Source organism: Hippopotamus amphibius, chromosome 7 (assembly GCF_030028045.1).
Source record: "Hippopotamus amphibius kiboko isolate mHipAmp2 chromosome 7, mHipAmp2.hap2, whole genome shotgun sequence".
Taxonomy (NCBI): Eukaryota; Metazoa; Chordata; class Mammalia; order Artiodactyla; family Hippopotamidae; genus Hippopotamus; species Hippopotamus amphibius.
Genome location: NC_080192.1, coordinates 4,792,012 through 4,819,480, shown reverse-complemented (window position 1 = coordinate 4,819,480; position 27,469 = coordinate 4,792,012). Strand labels below are relative to the sequence as shown.

The following is a 27,469-nucleotide window of genomic DNA, read 5'->3' as shown; positions in this document are numbered from 1 at the left end:
CCTCGGGCCCGGCCCCGCCCCCGGGCTCCTGTAGCGCCGGGTCCGCGCTCCCGGCCGCTCTCCGGGCGCTCCACGCTGTGGCCGCTCCGAGCAATGATTAACCCGGCGGGGCGGCCGGCGCGGGGCCCGGGGCGGAGGCGCGGGGCCGGGGCGGGACCCTGGAGGGCCGCTCGGCTTCCTGCTTTCGCCCAAGTTTCCTCGTAGAGGGCGCAGCGCCGGCCGGGGCCCGCGGCGCGGCGTGGCGCAGGGCGCGGTGCCGGGCGCGCGTGAGCGCCGAGCCTGCCGCCGGGGTCACCATGAGGACTCTCCGCAGGTTGAAGTTCATGAGTTCGCCCAGCCTCAGTGACCTGGGCAAGAGAGAGCCGGCCGCCGCCGCCGCGGACGAGCGGGGCACGCAGCAGCGCCGGGCCTGCGCCAACGCCACCTGGAACAGGTAAGGCCGCGCCCTCCCGGCCGGCCCGCGGGGCCCCGGGTCCCAGAGCCGGGGGAGGGGGCGCCCCGGAGCCGGTCTGCGCGGGAGGGCCGGCGCCCCGCGAGGAGCGGGGCCGGGGGCGGCGTGGCGCTCTACAGTTGGTAGAGAACTTGCTCCGCCGGAGTTGTGCGCGCGGGGAGGGAAGTTTCGGGCAACGTGTTCCTGGGGCCGAGGGGCGAGACCGCGGACCCGGGGCTGGTCCCGGAGCGCCCGGCTGGTGGGTGGCGGGGTGGGCCCGCGAGCCCGCCGCCCCCGCCCCGCGCGCGGGGTCTTCCCACGTCTTGGCTCCAGTGCGCCTGGCAACCTGGGAGGTAAATAGAGCAGGAAGTACTCATCCCATCGCGCAGACGAGCCGCTGAGCCTCGCGGGCGCAGTCGGTGGGTTGCCGCCGCGCTTCCTGTTTCTGCGTTTAGGTCCCTTTGGCCGGGGGTGGGCGGGCGGCTTTCCCTTGAGCGGCCCCCTGCCCTCCCAGCTGTCGGCAGGGGGGCAGCAGCTGCCCCGCATTCCTTAGACGACCCTCCCCCCGCGGGCCCTTCCCAGACAAGCAGGGGCGTGGGAAGTCCCGCCACCCCCTCCCTCTTTGTTTGAAGAGCGAGGCTGGGATCCGGAGAAGAGACGATGTGTTTAGTGGGATTCCCCACGGGGCTCGCTCATGAGCCCTTTTCAAAAAACAGATATTTCCACCGAAAGGAAAATGGGAGGGGAGGGGAAGAGAGTGGGGCGGGCTGTGCAGGGGGCTGTGGAGGCTGCCCCCCACCCCGCACACCTGGCGGTGAAGCCCTACCAGTGGCTCCACCGGCTGCGGTCTTGGCCGCCAGGAAGCCAGCTGTCAACGTGGGCACTTACGAATTCAGTTCCTCAGTCGTTTCGTGGGCATTATGGTTGGCACAGGGCTGCCAGCCTGAGACCCTCCTCTAAGCACTAGGCGGGACCCGGTGGTGGACATCATGTGCTGGTCTTCTGACCTCTACCAAGCTGTGAACGGCTTGAGGGCTGGGACGAGTGTGCCTCAGTTTCCCTATTGGTCAGCGGGCACGCGCGTTCCTTCTTACAGGACTGGTGTGGGGACAGGGAAGGAAGGACTTGTCGCGGAATCTCATCGGCCCAATGACCGCCCACTGCGTTGAGAGGCGTTTCCTCCTCTCTCAGAATCGGGGAGAGAGAAGCAGCCTCCCTCCTTGTTTCTCTGCGTGGTTTAGCGCAAGGAGCCAAACAGACTTAGTTCAAGTCCCAGCTCTGCCTCTTCCCTGCTACGTGGCCTTGAGCAAGTTGTTTAGCCTCCCTGGTCCCCAGTTTGCTTGTCTGTAAAATGGGCCGTCGTAGGGATTAAATGTGAAGGTCTCTTAAAGCCCTCAGCACATGCGTGGCACTTAGTAGGGGCTCTGTAACTCCTAACTCAAGCTCAAACTCATGCGGGGGACACACGCGTGTCAGAGAGGGCCTGTAGGGACAGGGTTTGGGGGAGCCCCTCAGGAGTCTGCTGGTTCCTGCGCTTTCACCAACAGCAGCTTTCTCCTGCTGCGATCGGCCCTGCTGGGGGGGTCTCCAGGCAGAGGGGGGTGCACCTGGGGTAGGTTCTGAGTCTTCTGGGGCTCAGGGAGGTGCCTGTAGGGAGAGGCCACCTGGATCCCCCACTGCATTTCACTTAAAGGAACTTTGGAACTTCAGTGCTGTGCCTTGGCCTGGCAGACTGCAGGGCAGCACCCCAACCCACAGCCGGCACCTCTAAGGCTCCGAGCCGCCCAGCCCTAGACCCACGTCAGCTCCGCCTGCCATGCCGCACTCCTGTGTGCGGGGCGCCTTCGTGGTCCTTGGTGCACTTTGCCGCCATCGTACCCCAGGGAGGGAGCTGTGACTACCACCCCCCGTGTGGAGGTGCAGAGGGGGACACAGAGAGGACCAGGAGACCTGCCTGTGCGGACGCCACCGAGCGGGGCCCCTTTGGTCACTGCCTGCCTGCCTGCCCACCCCCGGTCCTTGCCGTGCTCCCTGCCAGAGCCCCTACAGGACAGCAGTCTCGGGGGATGCGACAGTGCGGGTCCTGCCTTGCAAGGTTGTAGACTCCTCATTTTGAGTCCAAAGTGAACCCCCTTTTTCTGTGTGACCACGTTAGTTTCCCGAGGCAACCATCACAAGTTGTCACAAACGTGGTGATTTAAAACAATAGAAATTCATTCCCTCACAGTTGTGGAGGCCAGAAGTCAAAACTCACGGTGTCGGCGGGGCCTCCCTCCCTCCCGAGGCTCCAGGGAAGCATCCTTCCTGCCCCTTCCAGCTCCCCGTGGCTCCTCGGGCTGTGGCCACATCTCTCTGTTCTCTGCTCTGTCTTCACCTCGCCTTCTTCTCTGTGTCCAAACCTCCCTCTCCTTTCCTCTTATAAAGACGTCAGTCACTGGGGCACCTAATGTAGGGCCTGCCCTAAACCCAGGATGATTTTGTCTCAAGATTCTTAACTACTTACCTCTGCAAAGACCCTGTTTCCAGGTAAGCTCTGGGCTGTCAGGCAGACATGGATTTCTAGGGGACACAAGTCATCCTACTAGAGTGACCCTCAGTCCATCCGTAAGTTCCCTGTGCCTCTGTTTGCTCATCTGGACGTGGGGCAGAGTCCCTGGCTTACTCGCATGGTAGTGGAATCCAGGCGCTCCGCTGGCCATTCGTTCATTCATTCCTTCACTCCCCAGCACTTGGGCCAGCCCGGGGCATGGAGGTAAACAAGGACACAAGTAAACCCACGTGGTCTGAGCAGGTGATGGTCAGCACTGGGAAGAGGATGAACCGTGGTAGCGCGGCGCTGAGCACACGGCGTGGTGGGGGGGGGGGGGGGGCGCATTCCCTTCTCTCGCGGGCGGGGGCTGGCGGGGGTGCAGGGAAGGTTTGAGTGCTGGGTGCCAGCCTGACAGCCGGCTGGGTCACACTCGCAAACCGGAAACTAGAACAGAACTGAAGGAAGCTGTTTCCTAAGCCTCTGCTGCTGCTTCGCGGGGCGGCTTTGTCCCCTGTGGCCGGCCGCCCAGTGCTGGCGCTGCAGAGAGGCGGGTGCGGGGCGGGGCTCACCTGTCGCCCCCACCTGGAGCCCCTGATCCCCTCCCTCCCCAGGGGCCCAGGCATGGCACGTTGTGTCCCTGTCTGTCCCTGTTGTCCCCAGGTAGCCCCTCGCCGCATGTGGACCCCGGGCACGTGCAGGGCCTTCCGCTCCATGAAGGTCATGTCCTTGAGCTGAGGGGCCAGCTGGGGGGATGCAGGTGGGAGCTCTCCAATCCCCAGCACGAGTCCCCTGTACCTGCGTTTGGGCCAGAAGGTGAGGACCGTTGTGGAGCCCTACTCCTTGCCAGGCCTGGATTGGCCCACATGCCTGAGGCTTGGTGAGCCCAGCGCCCGCCTCCTGGGTGAGCGAGCGGAGGCCCCACACAGATGGAGCGCGTGCCCGTGCGCTGCGGGCGACGCGGCCCTCTCGCTCCCACAGGTCCACCTCCGAGGCTGGGGTGATGATCTTTAGCCTCCAGGTAGAGAAACTGGAGGCCAGAGCAGGAGAGGGACTTGACCAAGAGCCCCGGCTAACGTTGGGCCTGAACCCTGGTCTGACTTGAAGCCACTGCCCAGGGACACATGTGAGTTCCTGTCCCCCTGGGGCCAGGCAAGGCGGGGGTCGGTGGTGAGAGCCCAGAGGTGCACGCCGCCCACCTCATCTGCACATTCAGGTCCTGGATGGGAAGCGGGATGGGGGTCGCTGGCCCAACCCCCCCAGAGTATCCTGCACCCAGATCTGCTTCTGGGCTGTGAGTGCTCCATCCCCCAGAGGCGGCGCCCACCCACTCCCGCCTGTGCCAGGCCCTGTGCCAGCGCCGGGAGCTGCTTTCATCCCTGCAGCGGCCTTCAAGGTGGGACTCCTTACCCCCATCTTGCAGATGAAGACGCTGAGGTTCAGAGGTGCAGGGCTGCCCAGGTCCAAGTCCAGAGCTTCTGCCACCACCTCATGGGGGTCTCAGGCCAGAGGAGGTTGGCTGAAGCCTCCAGGGTGACCGGTTGGTTGGGAGTGGGTGGGTGGAGGCCACTGGGGGGGCCTGTGCTTGGCTTCCCCACCACGCCTGCCGACTCACTCTGGGTCCTGAGCCCCCTGCCCCTGTGAGGTAGTCCGGGTGTGGTCAGCTGAGTCACCGCCCCAAAGATGCCTGGGAATCTGTGAGTACTTCCCTTACATGGCAGGAGGAACATTTCAGATGAGATGAAGGATCTTCAGATGGGGAGATGGTCCAGGTGGGATCATCACACGGGTCCTCATGGAACGGAGGCCTGAGGGTCAGAGTTCGAGAAGGAGGAGTAAGGATGGGAACATGCCGCATTGCTGCTGTAAGGATGGAGGGAGGAGCCTGGGCCAAGCTGCAGAAGGGCAGGAAACGACTCTCCCCGGAGCTTTGAAGGACCTGGCCCTCGCCACACCTTGATTCTAGCCCTGGGACACGGACAGACCTTCCGGCTTCAGAGCTGTAGGAAAACAACTTTTGGCTGCTTTTAAGCCACGAAGTGTGTGGTCTTTTGTTACGGCAGCCAGAGGACACTCATATGCTGGGCTTCCCTCCCTCCCCGTCCCGCGCCCTGGGCCCCCACTTCTCCCACCCAGCAGCCAGGGCTCAGGGCCGTCTGCAGTCCGTCCCCTGCCCCACCCCAACATCCAGAACCTGGCCTCCCAGCTGGGCGGGTGGGACTGTGAAGCCAGGTAGCCGTGAGGGGACATGGGCACCCGCTGTCCCCCCACAGCCTGTCGGGACAGGTGGGTCAGCGGAGAGCCAGGCGTCTGCATCCCTGGGCAGGTGGGCCTCTGGAGAAAAGCTCTGAGTTCTTGCCTGGTGCCCAGGGAGGGGCAGGGTGCGTGTGGGGCCCCTCCTGCTCAGCCAGGAGCCCGGGTGGGGGTTGTTTAAGCCGGGTGGACTGAACCAGGGTGAGTGTGGTGCTGGTTTCCTTAAGAGCAGGTGAGCCTGCCCACAGGCCTGAGAATGGTACCCTCTCACCCTCATTTTCCAGAGGGTCAAATTAGGGGCCAGCAGGGGTCAGGAGTGGGTTCTGAGTCCCCTGTCTCCCTGTGCCTTCCCTTGGGCATGACAACGAGGCCCGTGGACACGTGTCCCGGGCCAGCTGGGGCAGAGCCAGGCCGTGCCCCCACTTCCTCTCTGAGGCTGGCCATGACCCCCTGGGATACAGATGAGGACGCTGGGGCTCCGGGCACCCTTGGATGGACAGGGCAGAGGGGGAATGAGAGCCTGTGCTGTCTGGCGTGGGGTGGGATGGGAGCCCAGGCGGGCATCGTGGGGACCCAGCGGAGTCCAGCACCCCCGCCTGCCCTCGTCCACCCCCGCCCACAGGCCAGGTCCTGAGACAAGCCAGGTCTCGCACCAGCACGAGGGGTTCGGGGAAGTACCAGCCCCACTCGGGGTCCGGGTGGGCTTACTGGGGGACCAGGCAGTTAAGAGGGTGAGCAGGGGCGCCTGGCGGAGGCCTGCCCTCCTCTCTGTTTTCTGAGGCGCCAGAGCAGCGTAGGGCCTGAGCAAGGGCAGGGCTCCACCTCTAGCCTCTGCCTCTCCAAGGACCCTCGGAGGCTCGTTGTCTGACCCGCCAGAGGCCGGGCTTTGGGGGGACCCCACCCACCCACTGTCGGCCGGGGCTTCCTGTGTGGGCAGGTGGTCGACCCTGAGAGAGGTGCCAGTGGGCCAGGGACCCACCCTGCTGGGGTCCCACCTGCTCACTGAGCCAGGGCGGCCACAGGCCGGTCCCCCCAGGAGCCCCACCGTCAGTCCTTCCTCCCCCAGCCTGGCCACAGGGCCCCGGGCAGCCCTGCCGGCAGCAGGCCTCGGCACCGTCGTGGGTGCTGTGGGGCCTCGCCGAGGGCCCTGGGCGTCTCCCCGCATCCCCTGCTCAGGTGGCAGATGCTGAGGCGTGTCGCTGCCCTCCTGTCTCCCCGCGCGGGGCAGAGGGACAGGCCTGGAGAGAGGAGGCGTTGGCTCAGCTGCGCTCAGGCCTCACCCGGAAGTGCCCTGGGCCGCCTGCCATTTCCACCGACGGCTGCCAGTGTCCCTGCTGGGCCTCGGTGTGGGAGGCCACGGCCGGGGTTTCACTTCTTTTGGGGGGACAAGTCACACGAGGGCCCCTCCTCCGCCCACCCCTCCTCCTCTCTCCCCCAGCGGCTCCCGGCAGGGCTTTGTTATTGACCCAACCCAGACTTTGGAAACAACGGGGAGCCTTGGCTGCGGAGAAAGGGGACGGAGCAGGGCCTTGGCTGTCCACCACCCCCGGGTTGAGCAGCCACGTGGGGCGGGAGCACTGTGGGCCCCGGGCTCCCTGCTGGCCCTGCCGGGCATCAAGCTGTGTGACTCTGGGCCGCCCCCTGGCTTCTCGGAGCCTCAGTGTTTCCTCCTGCAGCCTGGGCTGTCACAGTCCTCCCCTCCTGCCGTGGCTAGAAGGAGGTGGAGGAAAGCCCATGGCAGACGACGGAGCCGCGGTGGGTGCTTTTGGGGGCACGTGGCCCCCACCCTCCACAATCACAATCCATTCTCAGGATAGCATAGCACACGCGACCCCGCAGGGCGCAGCCTGCTCCCCAGCGTCCCCTGCGGGCGCCGTAATTATGAGTCCAGCTGTCCGGACCGGGCCGCTGAGGCTCTCGTGGTCCGGTCTCCGGAGACGGGCAGCAGGGAAGCCCAGAGCTGGGATCCAAGCCCAGGCCGGCCCCTGAACCAGCCGGGGGGCCGGAGGTGGGAAGGGCAGGATCAGGGTCCCCCAGGGCAGAGGCTGGGCAGTGGGGGAGGTGTGGATAGGAGAGCTCAGGGGCGACCCCGGGGTGGGGCGGGGCACTGCTGAGATACTGTCGGGTGGTGCGAGGCTGGGCTGCGGGGAGCGGAGCTGAATGGTAAACCAGCTAGACCTCCCCTCCCCCAAAAGACGGGGTCAGGTACTCTCCACACACAGGTGCAAGGGGGGAGGGACCTGACCTCAGGGCCAGCCTGCAGGAGAGGGAACAGCAAGGACGGAGGCCCTGAGGCAGGAGGCCAGGGCTGCTGAGACCCAGGGGCGTGGGGGCAGTGGGGGGGGGGGGGCTTTCAAGTGACAGAGGGCACTGGACCCCGGAGGACCTCGGAGAAAGACTTTTCCAAAGAGCTGATCTTCCCATCCAAAGCTGCGTGGTAAAGGTTTCCTTTGGGCGGGGGACCCTCTGGAAGGTTTACTGGAGGAGGAGGAAGGACGCGGAGAGGCTGGTGAGAACAGCAGGACCAGGCCTGGGAGGCTGATGAGGCCTCCGCGTGCTGTCCCCTCAGCCCGATGCAGCCCTGGTCCCCCGGGGGGACTTAGCAGGGCCCCTCTGAGCCTCCGGAGGGGCCGGGTCCACAGGGCCACGGTCAGGACACCCCACCTGCCAGCCCCCAGGCTCCTTCAGGCGGCAGGTCTGGGAGGGGCTGAGCCCAGCTCCGCTCACCCTGCCCCCACCCCCCAGGCTGGGTGCGAGTCCCCAGCTGTTAGGATTTCAGGGTGGCAGCTGCAGTGGGACGGCTGGCTTCCTGGCGGCCCTTAGACTTCCTGTCAGACTTGTACTTTTTTTAGTCTGTAGATGGGGAACAGCCTTCTGTGACACAGTGGTGGGGCTGGGTCCACCAGGGCCTACGGCAGGTGAGCACCATCCCGGCCGTGGCCGCACACCGAGGCTCGGCGCTGGCCGGGCTCGCATCCCGTCGGCAGCTTGGGGGCAGGCACACTCGCGACCCCCGTTTCACAGGCAGGAAACAGGAGTTAGAGGGCATGTGTGCCTGGACCACAAATAAGCGGCCTCCCAGCACCGGCCCGGGTAGTCAGGCGACAAGGCCTCTGGCCTGACCGGGTTGGGACCAGCTGCAGACCCCGGGCACGTCCCTGCACTGCTCAGAGCCGCCTTCACCCGCCTGGGATGTGGGGCCCTGGCCCTGCCCCTACCCGGCCTCCTGCAGGGTGCAGAGCTGGGAGCTCTGCCCGCACCTGGCTCCGCAGGAGAGGGGGCAGCTGTTGGGTGAGCTCTGTGGCCTCCCGAAACTTGGTCCCTCTAAGCCTGTTTCCTCATCTGCAGAGTGGGCAGCCCGTCCACTTTGCTGGGAAGGATGCAGCTGGTGAGAGCAGACGAGGGCACCAGGAGCTTGGTGGCCCCCACCTGCTCCATGATGTGAATGGCAGCACGTGTCCAGCTGTACACCAGAAATCACACGGCCTGTCTGCAGTGGTGGGCTTAGAGCAGCAACCCTCCTTAGTGGAGGGCGGTGGAGCCACCCAGACCTGGTTCTCCCCCTTGGGAGCAGGTGGCTGGTGGCAGGGGCTGACACGAAAGTAAGTCAGTGAAATGCTAGGACATGAGTCTGCATGGGGAAGGGAGGAGGTCAGGAGGGCTTCTTGGAGGCGGTGGCCTCTGAGCCAGAGCGCCAGTATCAATAGCCACTTGCCAAGTAGATAGTATAAGGGCCCCCCAGATAGGGAGGGCAGTGGGTACAAAGACCCCGAGCTGCAGCTCCACTGGCTTCACTGACTGGTCCAGTGCTCTGTGAGACTGGAGTGTGGGGTGCATAGGAATGCGGGCAGGGACCATTCCAGGCGAGCCTTGAATGCCGCATACAGGCCTCAGGCTGTATCTGCAGGGCCCAGGGCAGGGGTGGGGGAGGAGTGGGTGCAGTGGGGAGGCAGCTGTACAGTAGTCGGGTCAGGCGAGCGTGGAGGAGAGGAGGGTGCCGCAGAGATAGAGCCGGTAGACATGGGTGGGGCTGCAGGATCGATTGCATCTGGAGGGCCTGGGGAGTCAGGGTGACTTTCACCAGGTACCTACCAGGCTGCTGGCCTGAGCCGGGTGAGAGCACACAGGCGTGAACGGCACAGGGCCCTGTGTTCCCAGGCTTCTAGGTAGTGGTGGGAACTAGTGGATCAGACCAATCACGTGTAGACACGGAGGTGCACACTGACAGCGCTGTAAACGCTGAGACCACCTGTGACCTGAAGGAAGGATCCACGTAGACGGAAGTGGAAGGAGGGGGGAGGACCAAGCAGAAGAAAGGAGATGTGCAAAGGCCCTGTGGCGGGGGCAGTTTCCCAGCGGGGCCGGGTACAGAGAACACAGGTACCCAGTTCAGGGGGGCAGCTCATGGGCACCTGGAAGCACAGGGTGAGAAAGCCAATGGGACTTGGTTATGTTTGGGGGTGCGAGAGGCCATCAGAGGGTGTCTCCCAGCTTCTGGCCTGGGTGCAGTGGGTTTAAGAACACGGACGGGAAGGGAGGCAGAGGGTGTGGAAGGCACCCAGGACAGCCTGGAGAGGTGACCAGTGACAGGCCTGGGGCTCGAGATGGGAACTGAGGCTCTGGGGTGGACGGGGTCCCACGGGGACAACCGGCCTCTTCGCTTGAGGCCTGCCTTCTAAGCGAAAGGACCAGCACCCTGCTTCTGACGGGGCCCCCTCTGTTCCTTGAGCGGAGCAGGAGGGGCTCCACGGGAGAGGGAAGGCAGGGAGGGGTCTCGGGGCCTCTGGACGGCAGCACTCTGCTTCCCCCCCCCCCCCCCAGCATCCACAACGGGGTGATCGCCGTCTTCCAGCGCAAGGGGCTGCCTGACCAGGAGCTTTTCAGCCTCAACGAAGGTGTCCGGTGAGTGGCCATCTGTCCCGTCCGGGCCTGGGTCTGTGGGTGGCGAGAGGGCTGTGTCAGGTGGGGGGCCCCAGTGAGGCCCCTCGATCCACCAGCTTCAGGTTCTGCCCTTAGAGCCGAGGTAGGCGGTGACCACTGTGTGGACCTTGACCCCAGGCCCTGTCCCGTGGCCTTCACGCCCATCGTCCTGAGGACTCCTTTTCAGGGGAAACAGGGAGGGACTTGGACAGTGGCTCGAGATAACGCCCACACGCTGAGCTGGTGTTGAATATCTCGAAGGATATTTATTCTTTTAAAAGAGGAAGGACCCACCTGCCTAACGATGGGAGTGTTGTTCCCAGAAAAACAATTACAGCCTGACTGAACACCCCTCGTTTCCTGTGAAGAGCTGAGAATTGAGCACTTGTGAAGGAGCCCAGGAGGGACCAGCTTCGAGATGATCTCTGAGGCTGAGGCATTGTTAGTCCTGCGCTGTGGTGGAGGAGGCCGCAGCTCAGAGAGGTCGAGGGACTTGCCCAGGGTCACACAGCTGCTGCAAGGAGGCATTTCCCACCTCTGTGCCCTTTCCCTCGCGCCCTGGCCTGTGCCACCCTGTCCCTGCAGCAAAAGAATATCTGGGAGGGACCTCCCTGGCAGTCCAGTGGTCAGGACTCCATGCACTGACTGCCAAGGGCCTGGGTTCAATCCCTGGTTGGGGAACTAAGATCCCAAACAGAAAATATCTGGGAAAAAATAGGCAGCAAACTTCAGCTCCGTGTAAGAGTAAAAGAGTAATTGGGACAGGGTCACCCCACCCCAATCCTACATGGCTGAAACGGTCCTTACAGACAGATAAACTGAGGCCCAGGGAGGGAAAGGGGCCGCCTGAAGTCACGGCAGGAGCAGGGCCTTGTTGCCTCTTCCAGGCCTGATGTGTGTGACTGTTCTAGCCAGGGGGTCCTGCGTTTCTCGAGCTCATGTGGCCATGCAGGGGTGGGGCTCCGGGAGCCCTCAGGGATCTGAGTGAGGCCCACAGCAGCCCCATTTTCCTAAAATACGCCTCTGCTGATGGAAAAAGTTTTTTTAACCTAAAGAATCTACTTGGTATTTAAACAACAACAATAAAAATATTTCTAAATTCACGAGCAAAGCAGCAAGGACAGTCCTCCTGCAAGGACATCCTTCCCCTCTGGTGGCATAAATAGCAGTGGTAACAGTGGTGACCATCTGGCTGTCGGCTGCCTCCTCTCCATGGGGACTGTAACTCCGGACCTTGTGTCCCCGTCCACCCCTTGGGGGGCTGGCACAGAGTGGGTGCCTTCCCTCCAGAGTGTGCGCTAGGGGTGGAGACAGAGGAGCTGCCCTCGGCCCCAGGCTCCGGGCTCCTCACCTAAGAACTGGGTAGAGGCTGGGGTGACGTGAGACTTGGACTCCTGGCCGGTTAGGCTCCTGTTTGGGGCAGTTTCTGTTTAGCCAGTTGAAGATTAAATGCTGGGAATCGTTAAGTCACAATAGCAGCCCCTTTCCCTCGAGCCTTTTCCCTGCCCTGAGCTCTCATTGCAGCCCTGAGGACCCGGCTCTGTATTATCTCCATCTTACAGATGAGGAAACCAAGGCGCAGAGAGGTCGTGGGTCCGTTTACAGTCATGGGACTAATAAGTGGGTCTGGGAGGGGGGGTCCTTCAGGACTGCCCCCCACCCCAGCTCTTCTTCCATCACGTGGCCACGTTCACTGAATTTAATTGTGCATTAAATCCATAACTGGCCATTAGCTCCGATGCCACAAGAGAGCCGTGTGATGGAGCCGTCGAAGGCACCGTTATCCGAGGGTGCACTCAGTTCTGAGGCTGGGCGGTGAGAGTGAGGGTGAAGGTCCCTTGGCTTTGCCCAGACATGGGAAAGGGCAGGGATGGTGCAGCATGACAGGACTCTGACATGTGCCCACATTCTTGTTTTCTGCCATTTTATACATACGTGTGTGTGTGTGTATAGCTTAGTGTGTTCACAAAGTTGTGCAGCTGTCATCACTAACTCCAGGGCTCTTTCATCACCCCAAAAGTCAAGCCCATATTTATAGTCAGGTAGGCCTCATTCCCCTCTCCCCCCAGCCCCAGGCCACCACATATATGTGTATATTTATGTGTGTGTGTGTGTATGTATGTTTGGTTTTTTTAAGATACAGGTTATCCTTCTACAGTGTACAGTTCAGTGGTTTTTAGTTATTCACAAGCTGATACAACTGTCACCACTATTTAATTCCAGAACATTTTCATCACCCACCCCCCCCCCCGAAAAAAAAGCCTGTACCCCTTAATAGTCACTCCCTGTTACCCCACCACCACCACCACCAGCCTCTCGCTGATACTGGTCAGCTTTGTGTCCATGGATTTGCCTGTTGTGGACGTTTCATATAAATGGAGTTGTACGATACGCACGTGGCCCTCTGCATCTGGCTTCTCTCACTCGGCGTAAAGCTGCTCCCTACTCGGGGGCGCCATCCAGGCTGGAGCAGCTATCAGCGCGTCATTTCTTTTTACGGCCAAGTGATATCCCGTTGTGTGAAAAGCACCACTTTGCTTGTCCAGTCGCCTGTTGACAGACATTTGGGTTGTTCCCGCTTTTGGCTGTCGTGAAAGTGCCGCTGGGAGCATCCGCGTAGGAGACCTGGTGTGGACCTGCGTTTTCACCACTCGGGTCTGCACCTGAGGGCAGTATCGCTGGGTCACGTGGCGGCTCTGCGTTTAAGCTTTTGAGGAAGCGCCCAGCCGCTGTCCACAGCGGCCACACCTTTTACATTCCCGCAGCTGTGCGTGAGGGTTCCGTTTCCCCACCTTCTCACCAGCACTTGTTACTGCCCGGAGTTTCGATTCTGATGGCACTGGTGGGGGTGAAGTGCCGTCTCGGGGTTTGGGCTTGTGGTCGCCTGGTGACTAATGATGGTGCGTTGTCCCCTGCGCTTATTGGCCATCTGTGCATCCTTGGAGAAATACCTAGTCACGTTCCCATCTCGCTGGGCTTGAGGGGGTTGGTCTCCCGCTGCAGGTGGCCCCAGCCCCCAGCCCTCGCCGGCACCGTAGGGTCTCTGACTCCTGCCCTCTCCCCCTCTGCTCTCCCCTCCCGCCCTCAGGCAGCTGCTGAAGACGGAGCTGGGGTCCTTCTTCACGGAGTACCTGCAGGTGGGTGCTCTTTGCTCTCCAGCCGGGCCGGGGTTGCTTCCTGAGTTGGCCAGAAAGGATGGGGCTGGAGGGCCACCTGCTCCCGGTAGGTACCTGGAGCGCTGGGTTCAAGGTGTCTGCCTGGCCGTGACTCAGTTTCCCCATCTAGCCAGTGCAGGTTGGTGGGGAAGTTATCCGACAGATGCACGTGGCGGGCCCGGAGGTCACTTTTGTGATTAGTTGTCCGCCTCCTCCTAGAGGGTCCGTGCGGGTCGTCTTACCAACCCCGCGGCCCCGAGCCACGTGGTGATGGTGCTAGCGGGGCGCCGGCGCGATCCTGTCCCAGGCACCGCAGCCACAGGCCTGCAAAGCGGCTGAACACAAGGGACCCTGGGGCTCAGGGAGGGGAGAGGACCCCCGAGGTCGCACAGGCAGGAAGGCCGAGGAGGTGCAGGCAGGGACGTCCTCACGCAGGCTCGGAGCATGTGGCCACCCTCCCGGGAGAGGGGGAGGTGGGGACCAGCCTGCAGCTCCTCCCATCCTGTGTGTTTAGGGTTGGTTTTTTAAATTTCAGCAGCTTTATTGAATGTAATTCACATACACTGCTGCACACCCACTGAAAGTGTGCAATCCACTGAAAGTGTGCAATCCAGTGGTGTTTAGTGTAGTCACAGTCGTGCAGCCATCACCTCTAATTCCAGACTTCTCATCACCCCAAAAGGAAACCCCGCAGCCCCAGGCCACCACTAGTCTATTTTCTGTCTCTCTGGACGTGCTTGTGTGACATTTGAGGTCTGTGGGATCCCACGGCGTGTGGCCTCTTGTGTCTGGCTTCTCTCACTGAGCACAGCGTTTTCAAGGTTCATCTGCGACACACTGTGCCTGTGTCAGAACCTCGTCCCTTTTTACGGCCGGGTAGTATTCCATTGTGAGGCCACGTCTTGCTTATTCATCCATCTGTCCGTGGCCTCCGGGTGGTTTCCACTCTGACTGCTGTGACTGCTGCCGAGACCACGTGGTGTCACTCAGCCCCCCCAGGGCGGGGTGCAGAGGGGCTGCCGTTTGAGCCTCACGTGCCTTTGATGGCAAAGCTCAAGCCGGGCCTTCGGTCCCAGGGCCCCTCTTACCTAAAGTCCCTCCTTCCTTGTGGGTTCTGGGAGCAGCTGCCTGCCCCCACCCCGCTCAGCCTGGAGCAGGAGGCACAGTCTCAGCCCGTCTCTGGGGGGCGGGAGGTGGGGTCCCCTGCGCCACCTCCTGTCTCCAGACAGCCCTTGCCCGTGTCCACCAGGGGAGCTGAGGTTCCGGCTCTGGCGGGCGGGCTGTGGGACATCGGTGAGCCCCTCCCCCTCTGGGCCGTGGCTGCCTACTGGTGGAGTCCTGGGGGTCCTGGGTCCCCCGGGGTGGTGACAGTGTCTCCGCATGTGCCTTGCAGAACCAGCTGCTGACAAAAGGCATGGTGATCCTGCGGGACAAGATCCGCTTCTACGAGGGTGAGTCTGGTGGCCGTGCAACCGGGACTGGGTGCCGGGCCACCCTGCTTGCAGGTGTGGGCGCTGGGAACCGCGGCCTCACCTGGGCTCCACCTGGGCCCCTGGGGCTCTGGGTGGGGTGGGGTGGCCCTCCTGGTCGAGACCGCCCAGAAGGGCAGAAGCAATGCCTCGAGGGCAGCAGGGCTGAGATCTGACTCCAGGAGGGGACCCTGCTGAGGAGAGCATCTGCCCTCCATCTTGCTGAGGCCCAGGAGGGCCGAGGGACGTCTGGGAGGAGGCCTCTGCCTCACCTCACTGCCCAGAGGGCCTTCTGGCCCCTGTGAACCCCATCCTAGAGGCCTGGGAGAACCCCCATGAGAATCTTTGGGGACCAGAGGGGAATGGTCTAGACCTGGGGGAGGAGGTAGAGCCGGGAGCTGCCACCTGGAGGAGCAGCTGATGGGCTTGGAGCAGGGCCTTCTGGGCAAATTTTCTCTTTTAACGCTCATACCCGCCCTATGAGGCCTTTGGTCACTGCACCCATTTCACAGCCGGGGACACTGCAGCGATGGCCCTCGACTTGTCCACAGCCACAGTGCATGTGGGGGCGGAGGTGGGATTCAAACCCAGGGCATCCCAACTCCAGAGCACACCGCTTTTGCCCTTGCAGGGGTCGGGCCCACGAGTCACAGCTGGCCTTGCTGCCCACCTCGGGTCCTGACCGGCCTCCGTCTCCCTCCTTCAGGCCCAGAGCCCTGGCGGGATGTGCCCGGTCCTGGAACCCTTGGGCTCCCTGTGTCCATGGGCTGGGGGGTGATGAGCCCTGTATATACACCTCCTAGCACGAGTGAGTTGGTGTAGAGAGAAATCAAATGACAGGGGGAGGCCAGCTCACACCGACACGCCTTGCTGCAGGCCTGGCCCTCTGTGTCAGGCACCAGGCCCCGCGTGTCCTCACTCTGTGCTGGACTCTGTCCCGACAGTTGTCATCGCCTAACTCCTGGATCACCCAAAACCCCATGAAGAAGGTTCCATTGTGGTAGCCACTGAGCATTTGGGGAAACTGAGGCACGAGGGGCTGAGTAACTCGCCCAGGCAGCACAGCCCCTACCCGGCAGCCTGACTCCCAAGCCCGTGCTCCTCTCTGCTGCTTCAGGTTCCCCCTCAAGTCCTCATGGACCCCGGAAAGCAAGGGTCTTAGCCCATTTCACAGAGGCGGAGACCGAGGCCTGGGGCGCCTGGCGTAACTCAGAGCCACGTGTCCTGTGTTCCTCCCGCACCACCTCTGCATATGCCAGGGGGGAAGCGGCCAAGGCAGGAGCCTGAGAAGGGCTGTGAGAACCGCAGATGTGGAAGCAGGATGTACAGGCCATGGGGGGTCTGGGTGGGCTTCCTGGAGGAGGCAGCACCAAGCCGGCAGGAGGATTTGCTGGCGGAGATGCCCTCCCACACCCCTTTCCTGACTCGGCACATTCTGGCAGTGCCTGCCCTCCCACCAGCTCCCACCCAGGGAAGCTGGAACCTTTGGAGAAGAGGTGCTTTGTGCAGCTTGGTGGATTCCTGCCCGCAGTGGCTGTGTCCGCCAGGCCACCCAGTAGGGAGCACCAGCCCCTTCCAACCGCCCCTGGCCTCAGAGACAGACAGGCACAGAGCCCCAGGCTGGGGGCCAGAGGGCCTGGCCTCCGGTGCCCGTCCAGCCGCAGACACGTCATTTCCTCTGTCCCCACCTTAGCACCGGGGATTAGACGGCCTCCACCCGTGTGCCCACCACAGGTCAGGCGGCCTTTGGGGAGCTGGAGATGGGCCTAGGCCCTGCCTGGCAGGGGCTCACAGCCCAGCTGGGGACACAGACGTGGACCAGGCAGTGAGAGTCCAGTGTGATGAACGTCAGGCTGAAGGAAGGCAGGGCTGCAGGGACTCAGGCCTCAAAGCATCTCTTCGGGAGGACATCTGCCCCCATTCAGCCCACGCAGTGGGGACGGTGGCCGACGCCACGCCCCGAGAGGCTGCCTTGGAAGCCTCCCCTTCTGCCTTCCACCCCAGTCTCTTCCTTAAGACTGCTCCGTGCGGCCACCGTGTCCTCAGGCCGTGCCTCTGCTGGAGGGGGTGGCTGGCCCCACAGCGGGCAGCCCAGGACGTTGCCACCTGCCCCCTCCAGCCTCCAGCGAGGCCTTGAACCCCAGCAGAGTGTCCTGGAAGTGGGAGGCCTGGAGGCGGCCTTGAGCTGGAGGCCTGCCTCCCCGGGGCCACATTCCAGGTGGTGGTTCAGTGGGCTCGGCTACAGCCGGGGTGACGTCACAGCAGGCAGACGCTCAGGGACCCTGAGGGGGCACCCGGGGTCTCCCGTAGGCTCTGGGCCCTGGGCTCTGCCGTGTCCTGCAGGCCCCCAAACCCCACTGTGACGGCCCTTACACGCGCGCCTCCGAGCCCAGCCGCCCTCCTCCAAGCCCCCACTGTGGTCCTTTTCAATTGCCCTGTGGTCATCACTGCCCACCACTGAGATCTGAGCCAAGATCAGCCTGGTCCGTTCCCGTCTCCAGGGGCTGCACAGTCCGGCCGGAGAAAGGAAGACAGACAGGCTGACCCATTCCCATCCTGGGAGAACCAGCTCAAGGGCAGGGCGGGTCCTGCCGGGGGTCAGTGTGGCCTTGGACCACGCGGGCCCCTAGTCAGTGTCAGGCTAACAACTGAGCACTTGCTTCAGGGCAGCTTTCAGCTTCTGAGCGTGGACATGTTGATCACACCCGTTTTACAGAGGACCACACTGAGGCTCAGGCAGAGAAACTCCCTGGGGGCCCCAGGGCAGGGCTTCAACGCCGTGTGCCTGACTTACCCCTGACAACCCCGGTGCCCCCAGACCACAGTCCCCGGCAGCAGAGAGCCCGGCCAGGGGACAGGGCTGAGCTTCCTGGGCCCTTGGCGTGCGGCTCTGGCCGGGCCTGGACTCTGTTTTACAACATCTCCTTTCCGCCGCGTTTCCGCCCTGTGGGCTGGAGAGCAGCCTGGCCCGCGCCCAGAGCTGCCCCACAGCCGCCTCGGGGAACTGAGCCGCCTTTCTTTTGGCCGGCGACAGCGGGGACCTCAAGGGACCTTTGTGTGCAGGCAGAGCTCCTCGGGTGGCGGGCACCCACCATCCTGGGTTCCGCAGAGCCCGGTGTGGGTCCCCTGGGAGGGCCGGGAGCCGGCCGCTGGGCAGGGGGCCCCAGTGCCTGTAGATGGGCCGCCTGCAGAGGTGGACCCACCCTCCCCACGGTCGCCCCCACCAGGCTCCCATCCCAGAGCCTGGCACCTACACCGACCCAGGGGCTTTAGGGGGGATGGGGGGTGGGCAGGGGCGTGGGGCCCGGAGCCCAGGAAAGTGAGAAGCAGCAGCAAGGGCACTTGACCGACCTTGTTCCCATGGAAACCTCAAGGACACGGGCCTGGGCGGTGCGGTCCCCTCTGCTCCCGGGGACGCCCACCACCACGCCCATGTTTCTCCAGCCGACTGCTGCTCTGGCTCCCAGGTGGGCGTCCCGCCAGGCAGCAGGGGCCTCGGCGACACGTCCCGGAGGCAGCCCTTCATCCCAGTGCTCTGCTCGTTCCAGGCAGAGGGGCTGAGGGTTTCCTGGGGGAGCCCAGAGCAGGCCTGGGGACACCTCAGCTGTCCCCCCCCCAGAGTCTGTCCACCCTGTGGCCAGCGCCGCTCCTTCCCCAGAGCCGGCAACAGGGCCCAAAGAGCTTGTCCATATGCCTGCTTTCCGCACGTCTGCTTCCATGTTCATGTGCCAAGGATGTCAGTCCACCAGGCACAGTCCTCCTGAATTAGGTTGGATAACACCTCCTCCAAGAAGCCCTCCCTGCCTGACCCTCTCCTACCTGAGACTTGTAGCAGCTGTCAGATGTGGTCTCCCTGGCTCCCCAGATCCCAACCCAGGCAGCCCAGGTGGTGGGGGACCCGGGCCCTTGAAGGAGAGACCCGAACTTCTCCAAGGCCCAGGCTCTTCATCTGCCTGGTGGGGTCACCCCCCTCCTCGGGGTGGCTGTTCACTGTCCTCCCCTGTCACGTGGTGGGACTGGGGCAGTTTGGGGCTCAGTTGGGTCCCCAGTGCCAGGCCTGGCACAGCGTAGGTGCTCCGTGAATGTCAAGAGGACAGAGGGACAGACCGAGGGGGTCGGGGGGAGGGGAGGGTGGATGAGACAACGGTGTGAGCGGAGCGCCTGCAGGACTCGTGTGCCAAGGAAACAGACCCACCGGTGCCTCTCTGCCCCAGGCCCTGCTTTGTCTGGTTTCCTCCCGTCAGCTCTGGGGTGGGTGTCAGCGCTGCTATAGCCCCGTTTTATTCGTGGGGCGGCTGAGGCCCCCAAAGGGGTGAAGCAGGGCGTCTGGGCTCTGTTGCCCTGGTGGGTGGCCCTCAGCTCCCGCATCCTCCCGCAGACGGGAGGGGTGACTTGCGACCTGGGAGGGTGGGAAGCGTCTGCCGGCGCCCGTCGGGGTGGCGGTGACGGTCCCCGTACCCACAGGACAGAAGCTGTTGGACTCGCTGGCGGAGACCTGGGACTTCTTCTTCAGCGACGTGCTGCCCAGCCTGCAGGCCGTCTTCTACCCGGTGCAGGTGGGCGGCCCCTGGGCCACAGGGAGGGGTGGGCACATCTCTGCCCCTCGCTGCCGCGTGTGGGCCGTCTGCGCCTGCGCACGCCCCCGGGATGGACGTGAGGACCTCTCCGCCCCGAGGGCGCGGGGAGGCTGTGAGCAGCGCGCAGTGGGCCGTGCCCCGCACGCAGTAGGGGCTCTGTGCGTGACAGTCACCCTTTCCTCGCCTGAGGAAGCGGCCTGGGGCTCGCTCCTCAGAACAGGGGTCATCTGGGGAGGAGGCCGGGGTGGAAGGGGGCCTGGGGTGAGTGGTCCACGCCCAGAACTGGTGGGGGTGGGGCGCAAGGGTCTTGCGTGACCGCGGCGCCCCGCCCCGTCTGCAGGGCAAGGAGCCGTCGGTGCGCCAACTGGCCCTGCTGCACTTCCGGAACACCATCACCCTGAGCGTGAGGCTGGAGGACGCGCTGGCCCGGGCCCACGCCCGCGTGCCGCCGGCCATCGTGCAGATGCTGCTGGTGCTGCAGGTGCGTGGGGCCCGTGGGGGGGCAGGCGGCACGTCTCAGGCCAGGCTCACCAGAGACGGAGCCTGGGACGTGGATGTGGGTCCACGTGATGTACGGGGTGGGGGGTGGGGAGGACCCTCAGGAGAAACCTGGGAGGAGAAGGAAGCAGCGGGGGCTGAGGAGGAACCGGGTGAAGGTGTGGGTTCCGGAGAAGGCCAGCGCTGGCATCCCACGGGGAGCCCAGGAGTGTGGACGGAGGGTCCCTCGGGGACAGTGCGGCCGGGCCTTTACACCCCCATCGGTCAGTCACTGGGGCTGGACCACCTCCTCCTACTCCCCACAGCGGTTCCAGACATTTCTTCTGGGCCTTTCTGCAAACTGCTGCATCCCGAGTCCTGTGACGGGCACAGCACCCTACAGTTTGCCAGTTTATCTCACTGTCACAGGACCAGGGTGGACACCATCAACCACCCCACTTTACAGCGGGGGAAATAGAGTCCTCACTTGCCTGGAGCTAAGACGGCCAAGAGCCCGGGATTCCCCTGAGGCCGACAGGCTCAAAGCCCTGTTCATTGTCCTGAACCCACCTGCACACGTGGAAGTCCTTCTAAATTAGGGTCTGTGAGGCTGGTCCTGGGGCCCAGGGCAGCTGGCTGAAGCTTCCAGAGCAAGGAAGGGGCTGATGAACACGGAGGTTGGAAGGCTGCTCTCGGTGGGAGCCAAGCAGGGGGCGACTGCAGGGACGTGGCACCTCTCGGCCTGTTTCCTTGTCTGTGTGATGGAGTAAGACCACCTACCTGGCCTGGCACGTTCAAGAATGATGAGAAATCGGTTCAGAGTCTTCCGTGATGCTTGCGCTTGAGGGCAGGACGAGGCTGGGATTTCAAGCAGAGGAATGAGGTCTCACCCTGATCCGGTGAAGAGCACCTGGGTGGGCGGCCAGGCCAGGCTGTGCTGCCCCCTGGTGGTTGCTGTGTCTCATGCAGCGTCTGGGCGTGGCCCCGTCCCGTCCCCGTCCCCCCCCCCCGCCCAGTGTCCTCCTGCCCCTCCTGGGTGCGACCCCCACCTCCAGCCTCAACCCTTTGCCCTTGCCTTGGCTTCCACTTTGAATGGCCTTCTCCCAGCCCTGCAGTGAACTTGTCCCCACTGTTTTCAAGTCCCAGATGGACCTGAGGTCGCAGCTACCGGTCAGCATGTCTTGAGCGCCTACTCTGTGCCCCTTGCTTCACCCGCAGAATCACAGTTCCTTCTCACTGGGGTCCCAGAAGCCCAGTAGCAGCCCTGCATCTGAGCACACACAAATGATGCAGCCCCCGGGCCCCCATTTCCTCACTGTGCGATGGGGAGTGGAGACCAGACTTCATAAACAAGTTCTGGGAATGAAGGGATGTAAAGTTTGTGAAACGCCCAGCACAGCTCAGCAGTAACGTCACTTGCTGGGGGCGGGGATGGCTCCTTTAGGTTCATCTGGGTGACGTCCGGGGGCACGCATGGGATCCCACCCCTTCCTCATCCAAACACAGCAGGATCCATGGGGTCTGTAGTGATGTCTCCTCTTTCATTACTGATGTTAGTCATTTGTGTCTTCTCTCTTTCGTTCTTAGTTGGCCTGGCTAGAGGCTGGTGGGTTTTATTGATCTTTTCAAAGCGTCTGCTTTTGGTGATTTTCTCTATCCATTTTTCTGTCTTCAATTTCTTTGATTTCTGCTCTGATTCTTATTTCTTTTCTTCCGCTTACTTTGGACTTAATTTGCTCTTCTGCATCTAGTTTCCTAAGGTGGAAGCTTACATGATTGATTTTAGACTTTTTATTTTCCAACGTATCCAGTCAGTGCTTTAAATTTCCCTGTAAGCTCTGCTTTTGATACATTCCAAATTTGTGGGATTTTGGACGTTACATTTTCCTTTTAATTAAGTTAAGAATATTTTAAAGTATTTCTTGAGATTTCGTCTTTGACCCAGATGTTACTTAGAAGTGAGTTGTTTAATTTCCATGTAGTGGGGGGATTTTCCGTTGTCGTTCTGAATTTGATTCCTGGCTTAATTGCTCTGTGGTCTGAGAACAGACGCTGCAGGATTTCTGTTCTTTTAAACGTGCTGAGGTGTGTTTTGTGGTGTAGCATGTGGTCTGCCTTGGAGAACGTCCCACGTGAGTTTGAGAAGCGTGGCTTCTGCTGTTGGACGAAGCCGTCTGTAGTTGTCGGTTATACGCGGTTGACCGATGGAGTTGTTGAGTTCACCATGTCCTCTGATTTTCTCTTGGCTGGATCTCTTTCTGAGAGCGGTGTTGGAGTCTCTAACTACGAGAGTGGATTCCTCTCTCCCTCCTCGCTGCCCCATCACTTTTCGCTTCCATAGGTTTCCTGCTCTGTTAGGTGCGTACACGTTAGGAATCGTGATGTCACCTTGGAGAACTGGCCTCTTTCTCATTAGGTAATGACCTTCCTTATTCCTGGTAAATTTCTTTGCTCTGAAGTCTGTGCTGTCTGAAGTTGACGTGGCTACTGCTGCTGTGACTCGTGTTATAACCCTGCACTGCCTTCCTTCTCGTCTGTGTGTGTCTTTACAGTTTAAGTGGGTTTCTTGTCAGCAGCATAGAGTTGGATTCTCGCTCTTTTTTTTTTTTTAAAGAACAATGTGTTTTGAGTTTTTTTTTTTTTTTAATTATTATTTATTTATTATTTTTGGGCTGCGTTGGGTCTTTTGTTGCTGTTCAAGGGCTTTCCTCTCTAGTTGCAGAGAGCAGGGGCTACTCTGCGTTGCAGTGGGTGGGCTTCTCATCGCGGTGGCTTCTCTTGTTGCGGAGCACGGGCTTTAGGCATGCAGGCTTCAGTAGCTGTGGCTTGCAGGCTTAGTTGCTCTGCGGCATTTGGGATCTTCCCAGCCCAGGGATCGAACCCATGTCCCCTGCATTGGCAGGCGGATTCTTAACCACTGTGCCACCAGGGAAGTCCCAGATTCTCACTGTCTTGAAGCATCATTTAACGTTCACCTGGGTGTGTCTTGTTTCTTAACTGCGGGCAGCCCCTTGAGGATGATTCATTACTTCAGAGACATCATTTATCCAGTAGGCATTCGCTAAAAACCTCCTGCTGTGTGCCTGACCTCTGCTGGGGGTGCTGTGGGCACAGAGCTTGCCCCCTGGTCAGCTCATAGCTGCGTGGGCAGAACCAAGGCTGTCCCTTGGGCAGCCTCATTTTTCAGGCTTTGGCTCCAGTGAAATGGGAGGAGCTCTGAATGAGGGGAGGTGTTGGGAGGAGCTGGATGGTACCTGGCAGGGGAAGCGGCGTGGGAGGGGGAGGGGCAGCTCTATCAGATGGATGGGTCTTGACTGCCCAGCTTGGATGCGGACCTGGACCTGGGCCTGGCCCGGGGGGCAGCCTTTCCTGCCTGCAGTGCTCTGTAGGGCGAGGGAGTGAGGGTGAAGGCCCAGGTCAATTAGCTTGGCCCCACAGGGCTGTCCAGAGCCTCTGGGAAGCCAGTTCACGGAAAGAGACACACAGATGTCCCGAGGGCGAGATGCAGGGAGCCCAGCCTGATTTGGCCACAGAGCCCTTTTCTATGGGCGTCACGGTCCTCCCAGCCACGCCAGCTGCTGTGTGCAGCAGGCAGCCACGAGGGCGTTGAAGCAGGAGAGTGGCTCAGAGGCCCCAACCCGAGAGATGGCTGGGAAGGGAGGGCACGGTGGTCACTGCCATGGGGGCCAGGACCTCGGCGGAGGGGGAGGGGGACAGGGCCGTTCGTGGTGGCCTTTGGGCTAAGCCCGGCTGGGCTAGGGAGGCAGGGAACAGGCTGACCGATGACCTCTTGCAGGGGGTGCACGAGTCCCGGGGCGTGACCAAGGACTACCTGCGCCTGGAGACACTCATCCAGAAGGTGGTGTCGCCCTACCTGGGCACCTACGGCCTCTACTCCAGCGAGGGCGCCTTCACACACTCCTGCATCCTGGGTAGGGGCCATCTGGGCCTGGGGTGGGGAGCTAGATGACCCCTGACCCCATGTGACTCTGCCCTGGTGGGGTCCCAGGCCTCCCAGTGAAAAGTCGTGCAGAACCAGACATGCACACAGACACACATGCAGTCTTGAGCATCCACCAGCGTGCTGTGTGCAGGGCCCTAGGCACACGGGGTGGGTCACCTGGGGTCCCTCCTTCAAGGGCAGCGGGGACCTGGTAGGCAGACACCGTGGGTGGTGTTGGGGTGACTCCCCTGAACGCCCTGCAGAGGCCCCTGCATCCCCCACAGAGGTCACACCCGAGCTCACTCCTGAAAGTCAGGAGCTGGTGAGACAGAGGAGGCAGCATGTGCAAAGGCCCGGAGTCCAAGAATTTCTGGCTTATTTGGGGACTAACGGGGGGTGTGGAGGGCTTGTAGGGTGGGCGTGGCTGGGTGTCCAGGGGCTGCCTGGCCCCATCAGGTCCTTCGGCACTGTAAACTGAGCACCTGCTGTGCGCCAGCCCCTGATCTTGGTCCCGGGGGTTCAGCAGAGACCAAGCCCCACCCTCAAGAGCTCCTGTCCACCAGGGGAGGCACACCAGAGAGTAAGCCATCCCCAGATGAGTGCCCGCGGTGCCCTGTGCCCAGGTGACACGAGGGCCGTGGGTGGGGAGCTCAGGGAAGGCCAGGCTGGGGGCCGAAGGATGGGGAGGCTCCCCGCTGGGAAGAGGTGCGTGAAGAGAACCGAGGGGACAGTGGTACACCGGGTCATCAGGAGTGTCCCGTTGTCCAGAGAGCCACCCTACCTGCAGGTATAAAACTGCCCAGCAGCATGTCTCAGCTCAGGTGGGGCCCCAGCAACTGGAGGAGAACTTTGAGCCGCCCAGGCTCCGTGTGGCCCTGGACCCCGAGACGCCTGCCAGGCCAGGAGGGAGCCTGTCTCCTGTGGTCCAGGAATAGCCCCTGAGCCGCTCACCACGCTCAGCCCTGCCACCTGGTGGTCACCATGTGGCACTGCAGGGTCGTGAGTTGGAGCCGGAGACCTGCCCCTGTACCCATCCTCTCCCACCCCCAGCGTCTCCCCCACACTCGGAATAAACCCCAGCCCTGACCTCATGTGCTGCTCCATCAGGGCACTCGCCACTGCCTGACCTGTGGCCCACCCAGAGGGGTTTCTAGTACCCCCCCCACACCCACAGTAGGACTCCAGCTGTGAGGACAGGGGCTGTTTCTGCCTAGGAAATTGCTGACGGGTAGCAAGTGCTCAGGTTTGTTTATTTTCTGCAGCTGGGGAAGCTGAGGCTTGAGCACAGGTCACTGGCGAGGTGCATATTTGAACCCAAGCAGTTGACTTGAGCCCTGACCCCCTCTGCCCGTCCAGGCTGAGAGGCCAGACTGAGGAGAGGAGGAGGTCACATAGGGGTGGACCTGGTGTCACCTGACGTGGAAACCCCAAGTCCCGTCCTCCTCCCGCCCCACCACCCCAACAGGATCTGCACCAGTCGGGCTTTTCCCTGCAGCGGCCCCTCCTGCAGAGCTGGGCTCGCAGTGGGTGCTCCCTAGCACCTGGCCAGCCCTGTGCCTGATGCCCTGTCTGTCTGTCTGTCTGCCTGCCTGCAGAGAAGCACTTCCTGCGCCGCTCCCGCTCAGGGGACGTCCTGGCCAAGAACCCGGTGGTGCGCTCCAAGAGCTACAACACCCCGCTGCTGAACCCCGTGGCAGAGCACGAGGCTGAGGGCACAGCGGCCGGCGGCGCAGGCACCCGCAGACATTCGGTCTCCGAGATGACATCCTGTCCTGAGCCCCAGGGCTTCGCTGGCACGCCCAGCCAGGGCTCCGCTGGGACCTTCAAACACTCCCCGGCGCCCCCGGCAGGGCCCTGCCCCAGCAGACTGTACCCCCCGGCCCAGCCCCCTGAACCTGGCCCAGGCCCGGCCCGCAGCTCCCCAGTCTCCTCCAGCCCCGAGAACCTGGTGGACCAGATCCTGGAGTCAGTTGACTCGGATTCGGAGGGGATCTTCATTGACTTTGGCCGGGGCGCGGGCTCTGGCACGTCTGAGTTTGAGGGAGCGGGGGGCCGGCAGAGCATCGTGTGACCCAGGCCTCGTGTTTTTACTGACCCCGCGTGTGTGCCTGTGCGGTGCGTGCGTGCGTGCGAGAGTTTTCTACTCTGTCCTGTCCAGTCCCCTGTCGGCCTCGGCCTCTGCAGCATTCCTGAGTCTTTGCGGGAAAGACCGTCGCCGCCCCAGACCCTGGCTCCTTTGTTCTGGGGCGTTGGGGGCTCAGCAGGTGCAGGGTAGCCTCGCGTGCGTGCAGCAGGCCTGGCCATGCTCTGCACCCCGGCCCACCCGGCCCTCCAGCGGCCACACCATGGAGACTGTGAACCCCTCAGCTCGGCTGGGCCCCCGGAGTGACCCCCATAATCGGTGGCAGACCCACCTTCCCACTCCCCACTCCCCTCGGGCCACAGCGTGACCTCCTGTGTGCAACTCTGTCCCAGGCCCTCCGAGCAGCCTGTCCTCACTCTGCTCGGGGCAGCTGTGGGCAGGTAGCAGGCGGAATAAAGCTTGTCTGCCCAGCTCCCAAGCTGTGTCTGCGACGCTGGGCCCAGAAGATGTCCTCCCAGGGTCCTCACCTTCAGGATACGCCTGGCCTCACTGGGGCCTGCCCTTCCTGCTTCCAGAGGGGGCGGTTCCCCAGGTGGGCTCTGGGCCTCTGGAGGGGACCTTCTGGGCGGGGTGGGGGACCCCCGGCCCCAATCCAAGGGTTCCCGTCTCAAGGAGTTAGTTTTTGGTTGGAGGTGGGAGGGGGTGCCATGTGAGCAGGTAACAGGATAGACCCAGGGCCGGTGGGCAGGTGACTGGGGGGTGCTGGGAGTCGGGTGGTCAGGGAAGGGGGGTGGGCGCCTGGTGAGAAGCCTCAGCCCCGGGGGTCTGCTGGGGGAGCCCTCTGGGAGACGAGTTTCTCCTGTCTGGTGGGAGAAGTGAGCCAGGAGTCCCTGCTCCAGCACGCAGTGGCGTGCACAGTGGGTGGCAGGGCAGGAGCGCAGCTTTGTGGTCTGATCTGGGGACGCACTGACCACTCAGTACTGGGAAGGCGGCCAGGAGAGCAAAAGGGAGCCCAGCCGCAGAGGAACCAGGTTTGGGGGATGGGGATGGGTAGGCCTGGGACCCGCTTGGGCTGGGATGGGGTGGGGAGCGTTATGGGTGGGGTCCCCTTGAGCAGAAGGACCAGCCAAAGGGCAGAGGTTGGCATGGGGAGCCGGCTGTCAGGGCTCTCCCTCATCCTGGGGCAGTAGGCCCTGTTCTGCCCTCACCTCCCAAGTGTCGGGGGGCTCCATCATGGAGGTCTGAGCACCCCAGGCTCCAGGGCAGCTGGGCCTGGTCTGATCCCAGAGACTCTGGTGGCACCTGCTGGCACCTGGCCCCACCACCAGGCATGACCTTTGTCTGTGGGGACCTCTGAGCTCTTTGACAAATCCCTCTACCCTGGGAGGCGGGGGAGCCCCAGACACCAGCCAGCCGTGCCTCCCCGGCAGTGGGGAGACAACCTGGGGGGGGGGGTGCTGAGCCTGGGTCCCACAGTGGCTCTGGACACTCAGGCAGGGCCTTCTGCTGGGGCTGCTCCCCATGAGGGGGTAGCCTATCCAGGTGGGCTTTGAGTGAGTCCATGTGTTATACCCAACCTTGTTCAAAAAATGTTCAGGGTGCTGTACATCAAAACATCTTGGAATTTCCATGGTG

General features: G+C 62.6%; 2 protein-coding genes across 4 annotated transcripts in view; both read left to right on the top strand.

The window, feature by feature from the left end:
* Positions 1-26,309, top strand: PRR5 (proline rich 5). Of its 3 annotated transcripts, none has more exons than XM_057742377.1 (8): positions 1-433; positions 10,032-10,112; positions 13,219-13,267; positions 14,679-14,736; positions 19,219-19,310; positions 19,672-19,812; positions 23,605-23,740; positions 25,347-26,309. In XM_057742377.1, the coding sequence occupies exons 1-8, from the start codon at positions 297-299 to the stop codon at positions 25,820-25,822; spliced, it is 1,170 nt and encodes a 389-aa protein (XP_057598360.1). In that variant the 5' UTR covers positions 1-296; the 3' UTR covers positions 25,823-26,309. The 3 variants fall into 3 exon arrangements, with proteins under 3 accessions (XP_057598360.1, XP_057598361.1, XP_057598362.1); XM_057742379.1 differs by lacking the exon at positions 1-433 and adding an exon at positions 10,412-10,548 and having other exon boundaries at positions 10,061-10,112; XM_057742378.1 differs by lacking the exon at positions 10,032-10,112.
* Positions 334-27,469, top strand: part of ARHGAP8 (Rho GTPase activating protein 8) — a 95,861-nt gene continuing 68,725 nt past the window's right edge. The window contains exon 1 of the mRNA XM_057743326.1: positions 334-433. The gene's annotated coding sequence lies outside the window, so the exon portion shown is untranslated. The remainder of the gene's footprint in view (positions 434-27,469) is intronic.

What these genes read in the sequence shown, in the direction of transcription:
- PRR5 (XM_057742377.1), top strand. Translation starts at nt 297, where the DNA reads ATGAGGACTCTCCGCAGGTTGAAGTTCATGAGTTCGCCCAGCCTCAGT. An exon ending in CAAGATCCGCTTCTACGAGG is followed by an intron (nt 14,737 to 19,218) that starts GTGAGTCTGGTG and finishes CCGTACCCACAG; the next exon opens with GACAGAAGCTGTTGGACTCG. An exon ending in AGATGCTGCTGGTGCTGCAG is followed by an intron (nt 19,813 to 23,604) that starts GTGCGTGGGGCC and finishes GACCTCTTGCAG; the next exon opens with GGGGTGCACGAGTCCCGGGG.